Consider the following 20473-nt stretch of genomic DNA (forward strand, 5'->3'; position numbering starts at 1 on the left):
ATTCACACAAGTAGACCCCACAAAGTTTTCTTCAAGGGGTTTATCATATTTTTAGACAGTCCAGTTTTCTTCTGAAAGTTTCTTGAATAAGATGGAACAAAATAAAATTAGCAATTTTTTAGCAAATGCGTCAGTTTATGCCAGCATTTTTAACACACAGTATAGACCACGGACAAAATTCTTCTCCTTTCACATTCTTCCACTTCTCCTGTGCATGGGAATACCAAATATGTGTGTCTTATTTATCACATAGAGAAGTAGGAGGGCGGACGATAGAAGAAGCTTATTTCACAAATCGCTTTTTTTCAAAGCTGGTTTTACAAAACTCAACAGAGTTTCTATAACACTTCCAAAATATCTGCTCTTGAAGCAGAAATCCCAAAATATTCATCTAGGGGTATAATGGGAATTTATTTTTTTGGGTTTTCTAAAATAAGAAATTGCAGGTTTATGCAAATGGAGCTCTCCAGCAGATGAACTTTAGAGAATATGCAAACATGACATCCACCCCCCACCCATTCCCTCCCTCACCCATTCCCTCCCTCACCCTTGGAGTAAAATCAGGGGAAAAATAAAAACGTAATGTAGGGCAAATATATTTTCAACGAATTAACTAAAATCTAATAATTCAGAACAGTGTGGTATTTTTTAAAACATGGCTCAATGCACAGGCCTGGTTGTGAGGGACATGAGGGACAGAAATATCGGGAATCTTTGCGGTGCCCGTCTTTTCTGCAGACGCGGCACTTTTTCTGAGGGTTGCTTCTGGTTGGTGTTGGGGGAATCCGACTGATGAAGTGTCTTTCAGTCAGTCGCGTGACCTCCTCAGACTGGGGGCATTCTCGGGTGTCCTGAACATCAAAAATGAGGCCTTCAATAATTTTTTCCTGGAAATCCAGGTATGTGTCTCTGCCTCTGTTTTTTTTATACAGCACAAATGAATTGTGGATGGCCACCTGTAACAAATAAATGGCCACCTTTTTGTACCAGGTTTTTGTTTTTCGCTTCACTAAATAGGGCTGTAAAACCTGGTCGCTTAAATCCACCCTCCCCATGTACTTGTTATATTCGGACACGCTCACTGGTTTGTGCTTGTCCGATGTTGCCCCCCTTTCCCTCACTGCCACTGTTTCTGCGGTATGTATTATGCTTAGTACATATACATCTTTGCGATCCCTGAACTTGACCGCCAGCAATTCTTCAGATGCATAAGCACAGGAGTCCCCCTTTACCATGTTCTTCCCCACTAATTGCTGTGGAAAACCAATTCTGTTTTTGCGCATGTTACCACATGCCCCAGTCCTTGCAGCATGCAAATGCCTAAACAGGGGCACACTCGAATAAAAATTATTACAGTACAGGTGGTACCCCTTGTGAAGCAGAGGCTGCATTATCTCCCACACGATCTTACTGCTGGTGGAAAGATCAGGGGGGCATCCAGGAACATTTATTGTGCGGTCCCGCCCTTCATAAATCCTGAAGGCGGTGGTATATCCTGACCCGCTTTCACACAATTTGTAGAGCTTAACGCCATATCTTGCCCTTTTTGAAGGTAGATATTGGCGAAAGCTAAGTCTGCCATGAAAGTTGAGGAGGGATTCGTCCACACTTACATTCTGGGTGTAGAGTTGCAGAAATAAATTATTCAGGGAATTTATTAGCGGTCTTATTTTGAACAACCGATCCCGGTTTGCATCGGTACTTGGGAGGGCCTGTGCGTTGTCATTGAAGTGGAGGAACCTCATTATTGTCTCATAACGAGACCTGGGCATTACTGCAGAATATACTGGGGTGGCTTGGGCGGGTCTTGTTGACCAGTAAGACCTAATGGAGGGCTTTTTGACAATACCCATATTTAGGGTGAGCCCCAAAAATTTTTTGAATTCCAGCAAATTGGTGGGCGTCCAATCTCTGGCATGGGTGGATGAAGGTTTCTGCCTTATATATTGAGTGGCATATAAATTTGTTTCGTGGACAATCTGATTTAGGATGTCGTCCGTTATAAATAAATGGAAGTGATCCATTTGGACAAAATTTGTATTGTCCACGGTTATGCCAGGAGTGGCAGTAAATCCGTGGATTCTAGGCCCAAAAGATGGGGCAGGTGCCCATACAAGAGCCTGGACTGAAGGGACCAGGCTGTCCCGTGCTACAGCGCTACTTGGCCCTGCGCTTTCAAGTTCTGCAGTTTCAACTGCATCAGGGACAACGTCCCCTGAAGATGAACCTGAAGTGACGCTGTCATCGTCACTACCTAAAACAGGTTCCATCTCGGACGCCATCTCTGATGCGGTCTCCGACTCAGACCACAGCATGGCGTATGCCTCCTCGGCGCTAAACAACTTCCTCGCCATAACGTAACTAACACTAACGAAACAAATTTATTTTTTTTTTATTTTTTTATATAAAACACACAAACTTACTGCTATATATATCTACACTACCGCTAACAGAAAAATAAACCGCTATTGCTATATATATTATATATATGTGGATATATATATAATTATATACTCCCTACCTGCCTATTCTAATAGAATAAAAGATAGAAAGGTAGATATATAGAAAAAAAGATAGATGGATAGATAGATTGTATAGATAGATAGAAATCTATCTATACAGAGAATGTTTTAGTGTAACTGTATTTTTTTTCACTGTAATCTTCTGGCAGCAATTCTCCCGAGTCTCTTCTTCTCCTCAAACTGAAACAATGTTTGAGGAGAAGAAAAGAGGCAGGAGATTTACTGCCAGAAAAGTCAAAATAAAACAAATGTGGTCGCTGTGATAGGTTTTCACAGCGACCACATGTTCAGGGACCATCAGATTGGTCCCTGATACTCTGCCCAGTGCCCAGAGCTGTTGGTAACAGCGTGGGCACAGGGCTGTGTGCACGCGATCGCGTGCACACTGTTTTCTATGCAGAAATGCATGTGATCGCTGTGATTGGTTGTCACAGCGATCACATGTTCAGGGGCCAAAAGATTGACCCCTGACATTCTGCCCAGTGCCCATGGCTGTTAGCAACAGCCAGGGCACAGAGCTGTGTGCACGCGATCGCGCGTGCACAGTCTCTGAAGTGCCGCCGTAAATAGTCTATACGGCGGACTTTAGAGACCCTGACCGCTGGCCGTATATTTACGGCCAGCGGTCCGGAACCTGTTAGATTTAGTTTCTTAATGCCCAACTGGGCGTGTTTTTACTTTTGACCAAGTGGGTGTGGTAAAGAAGTGTATGAGGCTGACCAATCAGTGACCAATCAGTGTCCTACACTTCTCATTGTTCCATCCCAGCTTCTTTCACTGCACCATCACACTGGGCTGTGGATCATGCTGGGCTGGAACAATGAGAAGTGTAGGACACTGATTGGTCACTGATTGGTCACTGATTGGTCAGCCTCATACACTTCTTTACAACACCCACTTGGTCAAAAGTAAAAACACACCCAGTTGGGCATTAAAAAACTAAATCTAAAATTGCTCATAACTTGCTCAAAAATGTTCGTTTTTCAAAATAAAAACCTCTGCTGTTATCTACATTCCAGCGCCGATCAGATTATGTAGGAGACAGGGCACTTAAAGAGGCTCTGTCACCAGATTATAAGTTCTATTGAGAAATCTATGCAAAAAAAGCACCCTGTGTTTTGAAAAAGATGCAACTGACCCCAAAAACTAAAGTGCTATTTATGTAGACATTCTCATCTTTTACTATAAACTTTAAACTAACATCTGGCTGCAACGTTTTGATCCAAAAAATAATGTGGAAAATTCCACAAATGTGCATCAAAGCTTTGTGTGCGAAACTGGGCAATAGCTTGTGGAAAAATGAAGGGTCCCCATTTTTTTTATTTTCCAGGTAAACTTTTAAAGCAAGTACTAGGAAGCTCGTGATTCTCGTACTGCACAATGAAAGTTCAAGCAAATATCAGGCTTTATACAAGAGGAAGTCAAGAGTTAGGTTCACAAAAATCTGCCCATCACCAAATTCACTTTTACCATGTATGGCTGCAAAATCAGTGATTTTTAATTGTTGATGTCCCTCTCACCTCCAAAAAAAAAATAAAAAACTAGTTATGGATCGGACGACTTCTTTTGTCCACTCACACAGCATGGCTGCCATTGCTAACCTGGCTGTATCAACAACATGAGTAGTAAAAAAAAAATTGCTGCCATGATGAAATGTAAAAGTACGTGACCTCCGTTATACCCAGCTACAAGCAACACATTGATAACCATGAACTATGGATGTATATGCTACTAATAATAATAATAAAAAAAATTCAATACAGGTTAATAAAACATTGCGAAGAATAGATCTGTTTCCTTTACAGAACAAAATTGTCCTGTAGAAAGTAACGTAAATATTAGATTAAACATCATAGTAATCGGCATCTTGATGAGCAATATTACCTGCAAAAACTTTTAAGTATGGGGGTGCACAGTCTACCACCAATAGGTCAGCTAGAGATGGGCTCAAGCAGCGCTGTGTTAAAGTGGTCACAGTTTAAACATGCTCTGATAGCTAAAATATCAAAGATTCCTTAAATATAATATGCAGAGATGATGGTGAATTCCTTTCTATGTTGAGGACAGACCCTTCTTTGGGGTCTTGAACAAGTGCACACCGTGTACTATAAAGTAAGAAACCCTTACCTGGCCAAAAGAACAGCTTGTCAAGCCTTGGCACAAGTGGAGAACAGTACAGTGAATGAGGTACAGGAAGATGGGTGTACAGTACATGTAGTACAGGTAAAGCGAAATACAGTACAAGTATTACAGGTGACAGCAGTACAGTAGATAGCAGTACATTACATGTATTACAGGTAGAGTGGTACAGTAGATGTAGAACAGGTAATGCGAAATACAGTACAAGTATTACAGGTGACAGCAGTACAGTAGATAGCAGTACATTACATGTATTACAGGTAGAGTGGTACAGTAGATGTAGAACAGGTAATGCGAAATACAGTACAAGTATTACAGGTGACAGCAGTACAGTAGATAGCAGTACATTACATGTATTACAGGTAGACTGGTACAGTAGATAGCAGTACATTACATGTATTACAGGTAGACTGGTACAGTAGATAGCAGTACATTACATGTATTACAGGTAGAGTGGTACAGTAGATGTAGAACAGGTAATGCGAAATACAGTACAAATATTACAAGTTGACAGCAGTACAGTAGATAGCAGCATATTACATGTATTACAGGTAGACTGGTACAGTACATGTAGTACAGGTAAAGCGAAATACAGTACAAGTATTACAGGTGACAGTAGTACAGTAGATAGCAGCACATTACATGTGTTACAGGTAGACTGGTACAGTAGATGTAGAACAGGTAATGCGAAATAAAGTACAAATATTACAAGTTGACAGCAGTACAGTTCATGTAGGACAGGTAGAGAACATTACAATACAGGTAGAGTGCGTCACGGGGCATGTAGTGCAGGTAGAGAGTAGTACATGTAGTGCAAGTAGATAGCAGGACAGTACATGTAGTGCAAGTAGATGGCAGGACAGTACATGTGGTGCAAGTAGATGGCAGGACAGTACATGTGGTGCAAGTAGATGGCAGGACAGTTCATGTGGTGCAAGTAGATGGCAGGACAGTACATGTGGTGCAAGTAGATGGCAGGACAGTACATGTGGTGCAAGTAGATGGCAGGACAGTACATGTGGTGCAAGTAGATGGCAGGACAGTACATGAGGTGCATGTAGTGCAGGCAGGTATGTGGCAGGCAGGGTGCAGGCAGGGATGCGGCACGGATTAGCAAACCACACGCACTGTGTAATGGTATGATGCTCACTGTATTTGATTTAAATTTAAATTGCATGTATTTTTCTCTGTTGTACAATAGTCGGTACGGCATTCAGGTACATGATGTAATACTCTGTATACCGTTTCAATATTTGTCTATACACCTTGCTCCTCGTAACTGTTTATCAGATCTTTAACGTAATCAGCAAACTTGACCATTGTTATAATAAGGTCTTTGATCTGGATTTTAGGTATTACCCCTACCATTATGCACCATATCTGTCTGATATTTGTAATATCGGCCGGTTGAAGCTGAAGTTTAATTTGGGGAAACCTTTCATGCCATTTGAGCAGCTACTTGCTGTCCTTCCTGCTGCTAGTAAAGATTTGCTGCCTTCAGCTTATCAGGTAACTATTTTAAAACTTTCACGTCCTGCTGTTGTATTTTGTTGTTTTGGTTTCAGGGAAATTTTTCCTTTTCTCTTTTTGTAGAGTTTAATGACCAGTGAAGACTCTGCAATCATTGATTACTACCCACAAGATTTTAAAACAGACCTTAATGGGAAGCAGCAAGAGTGGGAAGCGGTGGTGTTAATTCCTTTCATTGATGAGGCAAGTTTTGCTTTATTTACTATGTCTTATAATGTAGAAAAATATATTTAAAATGTATTGCCTCGCTAAGGGCTCATTCAGACGAGCGTTAAAACAACGGCCGTCACACGGACTCAAGTATTTCAATGGGGTTGTTCACGCGACTGTTTCAACGGAGCGTGTGAATGGTCCGTGAAAAAATAGGATATGTCCTATTTTACTGCACGTCAAGCATCCCTCCATAGACTCTAGTCTATGGGGGTTCCATGACCATGCGTCCCGCACGGATGCACCACGGACATGTACAAGGTCAGTTTTTCACGTCCGAGGTTTCCGACGCTCGTCTGAATGTAGCCCAAGTGTGGTTGATAGGTGTCGCCCAACCCCCTGTGTATCTCAAAAGACCAAAGCACTCTATAGACTAGGTTATATTTCACAGTCCCTTCTGTGAATTTTGACTTTACTCTGCCACTGCTTATCTTTGTGTTCCTTTACCCCTTCCCGCCGCACCCCCTTTTTCAGATTTTCATTTTCGTTTTTTCCTCCCCACCTTCCAAAAGTCATAACTTTTTTTTATTTTTCCGTCTACATAGTCCTATAAGGGCTTGATTTTTGCGGGACGAGTTGTAGTTTTTCGTAGCACCATTTATTTTGCCGTATGATGTACTAGGAAACGGGGAAAAATTATATAAACAGCGATTCCTCCATTGTTTTTTGGGCGTCGTTTTTACGGAATTCACTGTGCAATTAAAACATCATGTTAACTTTATTCTGTGGGTCAATACGATTATGGCGATACCAAATATATATAGTTTTTTCTATATTTTACTACTTTTACAAGTAAAAACCTAAGTGTAAAAAAGAATTTTGTCGCCAAATTCGGAGAGCCGCAACTTTTTTATTTTTCCGTCGATTAAGTGGTATGAGGGCTTATTTTTTGCAGGATAAGCTGTAGTTTTTAATAATACCATTTTGGTGTACATGCGACGTTTTGATCACTTTTTATTTCATTTTTTGTAGGAGATGAGGTGACCAAAAAATAGACATTCTGGCGTTGACAAATTTATTTATTTTTTACGGTGTTCACCTTGCGGGTTTAATAAATTCTAGTGGGAAAAGGTTTTTTTTTTTTTGTGTTTTTTTTACTTTTGATTTTAAATTATTTTTTTATTACATAAAAAAAAACCACAACTTTATTTAACTCATTTTTACTTTCTTTATTAGTTCCCCCCCCCCCCCCCAGGGGACTTCAACCAGCGATCGTTTGATCGCTTGCACGATATACTGCAATACTAATGTATTGCAGTATATCGTGATTCTGACAGGCTTCTGCCGGAAAATTTTTATTTTTAGTCTAGGTAGATTATTTATTTCGTTTTATCCAAATTTTCATAGATTCCTTATAGCTGACAACTTTCTGCCATGGGAGGGATAAAGCTGGATGAATTCTATTCTTTATGTATTTTCAGACTCGATTGCTGGAAGCCATGGATCCCTGCAACAAGCGCTTGACAGAGGATGAAAAATACCGGAACAAGCATAGTGAGTGCTTGATGTACTGGTATGACAGGGAGACAAACTTCAAATACAACTCGCCGTGGCCCGAAAAGTTTCAGAGCGTGGAGTGTTGCCATTCAAGGTAAAGCTATTTACAAAGTAGGTTGTACTGTCAAGGGGAAAGCACGTTAGTCAATGGTGATACGACCTTACATGGAAGTACCAGATTAGTAGCTTTTGCAAGTTGTTTGTTCCCAAATTTGTCGACTTTCAATGTAGTATTACGGTTGGGTATCATGGTAATCTTTTATTTTGTAGCATGCGCTGCAGCCTGAAGAAGTGCTGAAGTGTGATTTGAAGCATTCGCTTTCACTTATTCTTGCCCTTTAAAATGTAGTAATTTGCGCCTCAGCAAATTGCCAATTTACAGGGTGTTACTAATGACTAGAACATTGATTGTGTTTTCTGTATTTAATCAGCGTAATTCTGTTTTGTGGTTGGATCTATGATGTGTCAATTTGCACCCTTGTGTGCATATTTTTACTTTCTGACATCTCATAAAAACATTTTAGGTGATTGCATTGGTGAGTCCTGGGTTCTTGGACCCCCACCACTATTGTTACAGACTCTCACTGATTGCATTGGTCAGTCCTGGGTTCTTGGACCCCCACCACTATTGTTACAGACTCTCACTGATTGCATTGGTCAGTCCTGGGTTCTTGGACCCCCACCACTATTGTTACAGACTCTCACTCATTGCATTGGTCAGTCCTGGGTTCTTGGACCCCCACCACTATTGTTACAGACTCTCACTGATTGCATTGGTGAGTCCTGGGTTCTTGGACCCCCACCACTATTGTTACAGACTCCCACTGATTGCATTGGTGAGTCCTGGGTTCTTGGACCCCCACCACTATTGTTACAGACTCCCACTGATTGCATTGGTGAGTCCTGGGTTATTGGACCCCCACCACTATTGTTACAGACTCCCACTGATTGCATTGGTGAGTCCTGGGTTATTGGACCCCCACCACTATTGTTACAGACTCCCACTGATTGCATTGGTGAGTCCTGGGTTATTGGACCCCCACCACTATTGTTACAGACTCCCACTGATTGCATTGGTGAGTCCTGGGTTATTGGACCCCCACCACTATTGTTACAGACTCCCACTGATTGCATTTTATAACATGTCAGGAGATATAAAAATGTGCACATTGAGTATTTGGGATCCCAATAGACTTGATGACCAGACTTCATTCTGTCTTATATTAAAGAATAGTATAGATAAACTGTTAATTTATTTTTTTTGACAGGTGTAAGACTATTTCACTGGATGCTTGGCATGTTTCTATGGGTGATAACAAGATTACTAAAGTGAACAAGAGTGCATTATATTTCTGTGGCTTCCCGACTCTGAAGCATATTAAGCACACGGTATGTTCTGCTAGTTCTAGCCAAAGTGCGTCAGTTTCAATGAGTTCTATCATAAGCGTTTTTTTAGTTGAAGGATATTCCGACCAAAGACCTTTTATAGCAATACCACTTTAAAGGCTTGGTCATGATATATGGACGACATGGTGGGTTTTGGTTGGGAAGGGGTGACATTTAATGTGCTGCAGAAAACCATGTCCTCGTTTACATTGAGAATGTATAATGTGCATACAATGTTGATACATTTTGCAAGTACTCTCCTACTTATCTGGTGCCGAGCTGGGGTTACAGTATGCTTTCTAGTTTATTCTTATCCAGATGCCTTCTGAACTCCGTTTGCTCCTTCTTGGCTTTTAACCCCACATCTCCAACCAACCGCTGTTCATGTTCAGTGTTTGTACAGAACACACTCTGCTGATTTGCATTCTGGGAAATGAAGTAATGAGCGCTCTACAGCAGAGTGCATTGGATTATAGGATCTTAATTAAGCTATTGGGTCTGTAGATATAGGATCTTAATTAAGCTATTGGGTCTGTATATATGTGGCGACTGATTCCAGTAGCAACAAGTAGAATTCTAAATATAGATCTTAATGAGAATAGACTATAAGACATGCTGTAACTCAAGATCCATACAAGGTAAAAGTCCAATTCTTTTTTTTTTTTATCGCTCGTAGCTTTTTCTTAATTGGATCTATGACATTATATATTTTTTTTATAGTTCTCTTCAAAGAAAACAGGGGTTCAGGTTTTCCAACAGAGCAGCCGAGGAGAGAACATGATTTTAGAGATTGTTGTAGATGAGGACTCTGACGAGAATGTAAGTAACGTAAGAAGGCGTTTAGTCTGTAGATACTGATCATACTATGGTACTATTGTAGTGATCTCTGGTTACTTATGCTTCTCCGTTGGGTTGCTCTCTCCTCAGGAAGTGGAAGCTGTGGCTACGGCTGTTCTTGGGAAATCTGTGTTTGTTAATTGGCCTCACCTTGAAGAAGCTCGAGTGGTTGCCGTGTCGGATGGAGAAATGAAGTATGTACATTGTTTGAAGTCCCTCTTCTATGAAACCGTTTATATGCATTGATTTATAGTGGTTTATGTGTGCAAAATCCGGAAGGGATTGGAGGTTCCTTCCATTCAGTATATAAGGTTTCCTTTATTTATTTTAGGTTTTACTTGGATGAACCTCAAGGAACCCAGAAACTTTACACTGGGGGATCTATTCCACCTGCAAAAATAGTCCATGTTGGTAACAAAGAGCGAAACATCTGGGTGAAGGAAGTGCAAGGAATACATGAACAGTGAGTTAATAATAAAGGGCTGATGTAGTTACTTGTTTTTTTTTGTGATTCAATTTTCTTTTTACTTTGCGTCCTAAAATGTGGAGCTTTATAATATTCTGCCTTTATTTCTCCAGCTACCAGAGAAGAAAAGGAGTAATTATCAATGACACGTCCGTAGTTATTTATGCGCAGTTACTTACTGGTCGTCGGTACCAGTTATCACAAAAGGGAGACGTTTTCCTTGAGAAGCAGTGGTCCAAGCAGGTCCTTCCCTTTGTATACCAAGCTATTGTGAAGGTGAGCGCTGCATTGTTAAAGAGGCTCTGTCACCAGATTATAAGAGCCCTGTCTTCTACATAATGTGATCGGCGCTGTAATGTAGATAACAGCAGTGGTTTTTATTTTGAAAAACGATCATTTTTTAGCAAGTTATGAGCTAGTTTAGATTTATGCTAATGAGTTTCTCAATGGACAACTGGGCGTGTTTTTACTTTTTACCACCTGGGTGTTGTACATAGAAGTGTATGACGCTGACCAATCAGTGACCCATCAGTGTCCTACACTTCTCATTGTTCCAGCCCAGCATGATCCACAGCACAGTGAGATTGTGCAGTGAAAGAAGCTGGGCTGGAACAATGAGAAGTGTATAACACTGATTGGTCACTGATTGGTCAGCCTCATACACTCCTCTGTACCACGCCCACTTGGTAAAAAGTAAAAAAACGCCCAGTTGTCCATTGAGAAACTCCTTAGCATAAATGTAAACTAGCTCATAACTTGCTCAAAAATGATCGTTTTTCAAAATAAAAACAACTGCTGTTATCTACATTACAGCGCCGGTCACATTATGTAGGAGATAGGGCTCTTATAATCTGGTGACAGAGCCGCTTTAACAAGTAAACCTTCCTTGTGTGAAATTTATGAATACGATATTGTTTGTAGAGTAGCTGCATAAATTAATTTCCTTATTTCAGGATATTACTGCTTTTGAATCGGGCTCATCTCCTTTCAAGACCCTTTCTGAACTGTTTTCGACGGGAAGTATAGTCTTCATGCTTGGCATTCCATACTATGGCTGCATGGGAGAGGTAGGTTTATCTAATCTGTCATCTGTTTGTTGGTAATATAATTGGATTTGTTAGACTTTGCATAAATATATTTGAATAGCTAAAAGCCACTTTCCTATTCTTTCCCACTTTCAGGTGCAAGATTCATCTGATGTTCTCAGTGAGAACAGAATTCGGGTTCTTTTTAGCATTACCTGTGAACCAGAGCTTGAGGCCTTAATACAAAACCAGCATGTAAGTTGATGTCACTCTCCCAAATTCTTACAGGTTAGTTGGCCATCTTTTCCCAAACTCTTGAATGGTTAATGGGGTATATCCCAGAAGCCGGTTCTCCCGGTGTGACTAGGAGGATTTCAGTGAACGGTCTCATAACAACCAGTAGATTTCTGTGTTTTCTTTCCTTGGTTCAATGTTTGTGGGCAGATGACCGGTTAGGCTTTCATTTTTTTATAATCTATAACGTTAGTACTTTTTATAGGATCATAAGCACATGGTTATTCACACTATAGCATGTAATAAGTTTCTATTTTATTTTTCTAGAAATATTCGATAAAATATAATCCTGGATATGTCCTGGCTAGTCGTCTGGGAGTTAATGGATATCTGGTTTCAAGGTTCACTGGAAGTATTTTCATTGGCCGCGGGTCCAAACGAAAGTGAGTAGAACAGTAATGGAAAGTATTACCCGGTATCTAGTTTGTTTGTTTTCTTTAATAGCTTTTTTTTGTCTCGATTTATGTGCAAAGTTACATAGTACAGTTGGAAAACGGACACGTCTATCATGTGGACCATTATTTTATCTTCCTTGTCATGGCACATGCAACCGGTTTATCTCAACCGTTTCATCTACTTGGATCACATATTTATACACTGAATTAAATGGAACAATTTTATTTGTTTTCTTTGTGTATAATATGTATTGCTACTTGTTAACAACTCTATTTGTTTGGTAGCACATGGTTGGTTCACACTTTTTTTGCCACAATTTTTTTTTTTTTAAAGAGATAAACGTACTGTAATTAAAGGAACCACCCCCTAGCCCACGATCATTTCCTGCCTGTTTTCTGAAATGAAGTCCCTGTACTAGAAGTAAAGGCCACTGATGGTCCAGAGGTCTCAGAAGTGACACCAGTGCCAAAATTACTATAACATGTTCTTCATCTGTTTTTAGAATGAGAATACATTTGCCAATGTATTCTTCCTATACGTGATTGTGATTGCTGGAAGTGTAACTCAAATTAGGATCTGCATGAAATGTAACCACTTATGCCCTGTCTTTTAGCCCGCATGGGGAACAAAAAGCAAATGTGGGCTTGAATTTGAAATTCAATAAGAAAAATGAAGAGGTTCCTGGTTATACGAAGAGAGTGGGTACTGAATGGACATATTCCTCTGCTGTCGAGCAGCTTTTGGGGGAGTTTATTGAGAGGTAATGAAGATCACATTAGATAACACTAATATTTCTTTAGCAGCTATATGTATGTTCATAATGGATTAGCTCCTAAGGGTGATTTCTCACTTTCCATTTTAGATATTAGAGTATGTGAAGTTTTGGAACTTTTGGCCTGTGTTTAGGAGATATGTACTTCATTACATCTATTCACCAACAATAGAAATGGATATTAAAGCAAGGGAGAAGGCGAAAATTGTGTTCTCATCCCTGCTGAATAAAGACAGAGGGACCTTACCTTCTGAACATGGATATTTACACTGGCTCATTATCCTTATGATTTACATGAATTATAACCATAATTAGCCAGTGTTAATGAAGAAAAAGATCAGGAATAAAATTATCATTTTATCGTTGGTCTTGATCCCAAAAAATGATCTGCAGCTAGATCAGTTTATGCGATTTACAGCTACGTATATTTCCAGGATACGTCACAAATCTGTAAACGAATACACGATCTAGAGTTCTGTACTGAAATAAGAACAGACAGCTGCTGCGTGAGGAGCGATGTTTAAAGAGAATGTGTCGTCTATATATTTTTTTTTTTTAACGAATTAAAACCAAATCTTGATAAATATCCTTTTTTTCTAGTCTTTTTTTTTTTTTTTTTTTTTATTCTATTTTCTGTACATGATTATGGGGCAGACATCGTGCCTGAGATTCTGTTAACAGTATTTACAGATCTGCTTTACAGCAGCCACATGGACCTTAGGAACCCGTAGACTGGAGATGTTCATTGACCTCTATGAGAAAGTTCTTTTAGACATGCTCTGTGACCTGTGCAATGGTCATTTTGCAAGAAGGGGGAGGACGGGAGCTGTGTCCATCACATATTGTCAATGGTTGATCCTTTGTTATCTATATTGTTATGGCTTTTACATGAGCCAATGATCGGACAAACGAGTGTTCATATGAACGCTCGTTCCCGATCATTGTCTTGTGTAATCAGGGCAACGATCAGACAATGAGCGAGCAAACGCTCGTATATTGGCTGATATGCTCGTTTATGCAGCATTAAATAGTATCGTTGTTTGCAGCCGATCTCCCTGTGTAAACGGTGACGTGCTGCCGACATGATGGAAATGTATGGGTACAAACAATCGTATAAATGATCTCTCGTTCGCATGCAAAACCAATCATTGCTCCTTGTGAAAGGAGCAAACGAGCACCGATCAACGAGCTGTCTCGATCTGCGATCGTTTTCACGGCCCATGTCGGGACGTGTAATAGGACCTTTAGCTTTCATTGGTATCCTGCCTGTGATGAGTGAAATGTGATCTCTACAGAACAGGAAGTGTCCATCTATTATAAAGCCCAGTGGCCAGAGTGAACACTGCTAGAGACTGTTCAAATATCAACTCTTCTCAGAAGATTCAAGTATTTCCTAATAAACCGAGAATTATTTTTGCATTTTCTCTTCTATTTACACATTTTTGCATAGATTGTATAACCAGATAATTGATTATGAATTGAAATATAAGGCATTCATCTGACTAAAATCCACTGACCTTCTGTGCTACAGGTATCCTGAGCTCTTTACATATATTTCAAAGAACAGCCAAGATGATGTGTTCTATGAAGATGACATCTGGCCCGGGGAAGATGAGAATGGGTAAAACAAACATGGCCTTTTAGAACTGCTGTGACACTGGCTTGTTCTTTTGATATACAGTATGTTCTCCTTGTATGCAGTGCGGAGAGAGTTCAAGAGATTGTTTCCTGGCTGAGGGCTCATCCCGTTAGCATGCTTTCTCGCTCATCATGTGATCTGCAGATCTTGGATTCTGCTATTGTGGAAAAAATTGAAGAGGAGGTTGCAAAGTGTAAGGTTAGGATCATACAAATAAAGGATTATGTCCCACAAATCCCTTCAGTTTATCATGCTTGTTGTCCTTGTCTATAGTCCGTTTTTATTAAGCTTCATAACATCGTAGTCCACCTTTACAATGTATGTCACAGGTTCTGTCCGATTTTCTGTTCGTCATAAGCTGCTTATAGAGTCATTCATAATCTTGGAGGTAATACATCTATTCTCTACAGACCAAGAAAAGCAATAAGAAGGTGCGCGTGACTGTGAAACCACACTTACTGTTTCGGGTAAGTTTTTCTCCAAGAATGAAATATTACTACATTTTATACCTCTCCATCTAAACCGTTGCTGAAATATATTGATCAGTAGATTTTAAATATTGTTTGTAAATGCTGTCGCGCCTTATACCCGTTTCTTAGAAAAACTATTTGGTTGCTTTTTCCAGAAACCGCACTACTTTTGTGCCACCGTTAAAGGGGAAAAAAATACTCCCCCATACCACCCGCCCCACCTAAACTCCAACCATCTTTTGACTGACACAATGATCGCTCTAACTTAAGGCCCTTTTTCATGATGCAATGATCGGGCAAATGAGCGCTCTATGAACGCTTTTGTTCCCAATCATTGCCCTGTGTAATCACGGCAATAATCAGCCGATGAATGGGCAAACGCTCGTTCATCGGCTCATCGTATAGTTTATGCAGCATTAAATGTTATCATCGGTCGGCAGGACATCTTCCTGTGTAAACAGAGATGTGCTGCCAACATGATGGAAATGTATGGGGACTAGTGATCGGAGTAACGAGTGCTCGTCCCCATACGTTACTGATCATAGCCCTTTGTGAAAGGAGCAAACGAGTGCCGATCAACGAGGGGCCGTGTAATAGGACCCTTAGACAGAAGGAGGTAGCGTGGAATAAATTGTTTAATGTGCTCAACAAAGTTTTACTAAGTTTTAGAAGTACTTAAAGAGGCTCTGTCACCAGATTTTGCAACCCCTATCTGCTATTGCAGCAGATAGGCGCTGCAATGTAGATTACAGTAACGTTTTTATTTTTAAAAAACGAGCATTTTTGGCCAAGTTATGACCATTTTTGTAGTTATGCAAATGAGGCTTGCAAAAGTCCAAGTGGGTGTGTTTAAAAGTACAAGTCAAAGTGGGCGTGTATTATGTGCGTACATCGGGGCGTGTTTACTACTTTTACTAGCTGGGCGTTGTGTATAGAAGTATCATCCACTTCTCTTCAGAACGCCCAGCTTCTGACAGTGCAGATCTGTGACGTCACTCACAGGTCCTGCATCGTGTCGGCCACATCGGCACCAGAGGCTACAGATGATTCTGCAGCAGCATCGGCGTTTGCAGGTAAATCGATGTAGCTACTTACCTGCAAACGCTGATGCTGCTGCAGAATCAACTGTAGCCTCTGGTGCCGATGTGGCCGTCACGATGCAGGACCTGTGAGTGACGTCACAGATCTGCACTGTCAGAAGCTGGGCGTTCTGAAGAGAAGAGGATGATACTTCTCATCAGAACGCCCAGCTAGTAAAAGTATTAAAAACGCCCCGATGTACGCACATAATACACGCCCACTTGGACTTGTACTTTTAAACACACCCACTTGGACTTTTGCAAGCCTCATTTGCATAACTACAAAAATGGTCATAACTTGGCCAAAAATGCTCGTTTTTTAAAAATAAAAACGTTACTGTAATCTACATTGCAGCGCCTATCTGCTGCAATAGCAGATAGGGGCTGCAAAATCTGGTGACAGAGCCTCTTTAACCTGCAGGGTACTTTACATGCTTTGGTACCTTGATTTTATATTTTCAATCTGACTATCATTTTCCTGCAAACAAAGTATTGTACTATTACTTTTATGTTTTTTACTCTGCTTGTTATGTGTTTCTTCCTTTCAATAAAGTTTTTTTTATTTTTTTTATTTTTTTAAACCATCGCTTGTGAATCCACCCTAAAGCGCCTAAAAGTGTTGTCACCCAGCCCTCCCAGACTCCTGAACCTGCCTCATTATGCAGCGATACATTCCCCATTCACTTATTATCTGCCTTTTTTACCATTCTGTAATTAATGATCTTTAGCTTGTCTTCTATAATTGTATTTTTCTGTTTCTCAGCCTCTTGAACAGCAGTTTGGAGTTGTTCCAGACAGAGATGCAGAGTTCCGGATGTTTGACCGTGTTGTCAATGTGCGGGAGAGCTTTTCTGTCCCACTGGGGCTCAGAGGCACAGTTATTGGGATTAAAGGAGGTAACGAAAGTCTTTTCATACCTGCGAATTACATTTCCATTTTAGAACTACAGTTTATCTTGCCCAGTTTTCTTTTTCTATGAATTCTAAAGTACAATTCCAATCTGGCAAAATTGAATCCCATTAAGTGGGAACAGCTTGTTTTGCAGAGCACACATTTTGATTTCGGCATAAGATTACATAGTATTGCTTTACACTGTTCATGTACTTGCAGCGGAGAGAGATGCTGATGTCTTGCTTGAAGTCTTGTTTGATGAGGAGTTCCCGGGTGGCTTAACTATCAGGTACAGATCTGAAAACACATTTATTCTGCGAAGTCCTTTAGAAAATGAATACAAAAAGTATTTGTCCTCATTTGTTCTTCTAGATGTTCCCAGTCAAGAGGCTACCGTTTGCCTACAAGTGCCTTAATCAACCTTTCTCATGGTATTCGTACAGAAAATGGTATGCAAAAGTTGACCGCTGTAGTTAAACCGCAGCCAGCCATCAATCACCATGGCTCTCACCCCTCTGAATTATCTGCAGGAGGATCACAGAAAGGACACTTGGGTGCCCTCAACCATTCTCCGCGCTCACTCTTCCTCCCTATGAAGGTTAGACATTTCATCACTACCACCCAGCAAATTGATTGGTCTTTATTGGTGATTGCTCAACATTCGTCTATTTTCTTAATGCAAATTCATACTTGTGCGTATCAGCCACATTGGTTTGAATGGAGTAAAAAAAAATAGGGAAGGCCAGGGCAAGATTGATATTGCACATGCCACAGAGACTTAACATTACTTTATCTTTATTTTTGTGTAAGAAGTCTACTTGAAACATTTGGGATACATGCTCTTGCCTCTGGATAATTCTCAGAATTTTTAACGCAAGAAGTGTCTTTAGTACCTCTGCTTACTAGAAAGCTTCTTCTATGTAGAGATATTGGGCTGTGGAGCATGATTACCATGTTGGGAACAAATTGTGTGTCTAGGAGGGAAAATCCTGACCAACGTGACTTCTGAGGAGTTTTAGTATCCGCCACCTGAGAAACCGTACCGGTAATTTTCCATCTGCTGAACAGATGGAGAAGCCGGCTGTATTGAAGTGCTTTATTTCATAGCTATTGCAGTGCCGGCTGATCACAAAGTCACAGGCTATGTTCTCAATAGACTCTCGCTGTGCAATGTGTGGCTCGGAGACGTCTTCTGACAACTGTAAAATCATCATATTATTAAAGCTCATGAACAAACAAAGGGGGCATCTTGTAAAACATAGCAGTAAGTGTTAATGTAATCATAATCTTTATATAGCGCCAACATATTCCGCAGCACTTTACAATTGTGGCGGTACAGTGTACAGACATTACATGTTGACAAAACTAATTTACAATTCAAACAAGAGGAGTGAGGACCCTGCTCGCAAGAGCTTACACTCTATGAGGAAGTAAGGGAGACACAAAATGTAAAAAGTGCTTAAAGAGGCTCTGTCACCAGATTTTGCAACCCATATCTCCTATTGCAGCAGATCGGTGCTGCAATGTAGATAAGAGTAACTTTTTTTTTTTTAAAACGAGCATTTTTGGCCAAGTTATGACCATTTTTATATTTATGCAATTGAGGCTTTCTAAAGTACAACTGGGCGTGTATTGTGTGTGTACATCTGGGCGTGTATTGTGTGTGTACATCTGGGCGTGTATTGTGTGTGTACATCTGGGCGTGTACATCTGGGCGTGTATTGTGTGTGTACATCTGGGCGTGTACATCTGGGCGTGTATTGTGTGTGTACATCTGGGCGTGTACATCTGGGCGTGTATTGTGTGTGTACATCTGGGCGTGTACATCTGGGCGTGTATTGTGTGTGTACATCTGGGCGTGTATTGTGTGTGTACATCTGGGCGTGTACATCTGGGCGTGTATTGTGTGTGTACATCTGGGCGTGTACATCTGGGCGTGTATTGTGTGTGTACATCTGGGCGTGTACATCTGGGCGTGTATTGTGTGTGTACATCTGGGCGTGTACATCTGGGCGTGTATTGTGTGTGTACATCTGGGCGTGTATTGTGTGTGTACATCTGGGCGTGTTTTATGTGTTCGTTACATCTGGGCGTTTTTACTTCTTTTACTAGCTGGGCGTTGTGTATAGAAGTATCATCCACTTCTCTTCACAACGCCCAGCTTCTGGCAGTGCACAGAGACACAGTGTTCTCGAGAGATCACGCTGTGACGTCACTTCCTGCACCAGGTCCTGCATCATGTCGGCCACATCGGCACCAGAGGCTGCAGTTGATTCTGCAGCAGCATCAGCGTTTGCAGGTAAGTAGCTACATCGACTTACCTGCAAACGCCGATGCTGCTGCAGAATCAACTGTAGCCTCTGGTGCCGATGTGTCCTCGCTCGTCCGACACGATGCAGGACCTGGGGCAGGAAGTGAGTGACGTCACAGCGTGATCTCTCGAGAACACGCTGTGTGTCTGTGCACTGCCAGAAGCTGGGCGTTGTGAAGAGAAGTGGATGATACTTCTCGTCAGAACGCCCAGCTAGTAAAAGAAGTAAAAACGCCCCGATGTACACACACAATACACGCCCACTTGTACATAACTTTAAACACGCCCAGTTGTACTTTAGAAAGCCTCATTTACATAATTCTAAAAATGGTCATAACTTGGCCAAAAATGCTCGTTTAAAAAAAAACAAAACGTTACTCTTATCTACATTGCAGCGCCTATCTGCTGCAATAGGAGATAGGGGTTGCAAAATCTGGTGACAGAGCCTCTTTAAAGGTAATGTGTCGCTAGAAAAAAAAAATCTTTTTTTTTTTTAGTTAAACAATTAGTGTATAGGTGATTAAACATTGTTCAAATTTTTTTAATTTTTTTTCACGTGTTAGGAAATATTATAAATTAGATTCTAATTTATAATATTTCCCAGCGCTGGTCACTAGATGGAGCAATTCCCAAAATTGCAGCATTGCATGTGGTAAAGCAACCACATTGCTTTATGCTGCAAAATTTGAGAACTCACTCGCTCTAGTGAGCTCTCAGAATCCCCCTTCTTTTATCCTGGCTAGTGCCGGGAGAAACGAGGGGATTGAACGGTCAAACCTCCTACACTGTGAGTCGCCATTTTTTGAGCTAACACACAGTGTAGTAGGTTAACATACAGTAGTAAACACACAGTAAAACACGTACATACACAGACCTAACTTACCTGCTCCTGCCGCCGCCGCTTCTTCCGGTCCGTCCGCTCCGTCTGCTACCTCCGCTCCAAGTGCACAAGTCCGGAAGCCGCGAACGGAAGTAGTAATCTTACTGTCCGGCCGCGACTTCCGGTCCA

General features: G+C 40.8%; 1 protein-coding gene across 1 annotated transcript in view; it reads left to right on the forward strand.

Moving 5' to 3' along the window:
- Nucleotides 1-20473, forward strand: part of XRN1 (5'-3' exoribonuclease 1) — a 103818-nt gene that overhangs the window by 52628 nt on the left and 30717 nt on the right. The window contains exons 14-31 of the mRNA XM_075861474.1: nt 6014-6170; nt 6255-6374; nt 7823-7992; nt 9167-9287; nt 10005-10103; nt 10212-10315; nt 10453-10584; nt 10701-10863; nt 11541-11654; nt 11769-11867; nt 12174-12289; nt 12916-13062; nt 14606-14695; nt 14776-14911; nt 15124-15180; nt 17026-17158; nt 17373-17442; nt 17526-17751. Of these exons, the coding sequence (XP_075717589.1) occupies nt 6014-6170; nt 6255-6374; nt 7823-7992; nt 9167-9287; nt 10005-10103; nt 10212-10315; nt 10453-10584; nt 10701-10863; nt 11541-11654; nt 11769-11867; nt 12174-12289; nt 12916-13062; nt 14606-14695; nt 14776-14911; nt 15124-15180; nt 17026-17158; nt 17373-17442; nt 17526-17751 (2254 nt within the window). The remainder of the gene's footprint in view (nt 1-6013; nt 6171-6254; nt 6375-7822; nt 7993-9166; nt 9288-10004; nt 10104-10211; nt 10316-10452; nt 10585-10700; nt 10864-11540; nt 11655-11768; nt 11868-12173; nt 12290-12915; nt 13063-14605; nt 14696-14775; nt 14912-15123; nt 15181-17025; nt 17159-17372; nt 17443-17525; nt 17752-20473) is intronic.

Source organism: Rhinoderma darwinii, chromosome 4, assembly GCF_050947455.1.
Source record: "Rhinoderma darwinii isolate aRhiDar2 chromosome 4, aRhiDar2.hap1, whole genome shotgun sequence".
In the NCBI taxonomy this organism is placed as follows: domain Eukaryota; kingdom Metazoa; phylum Chordata; class Amphibia; order Anura; family Rhinodermatidae; genus Rhinoderma; species Rhinoderma darwinii.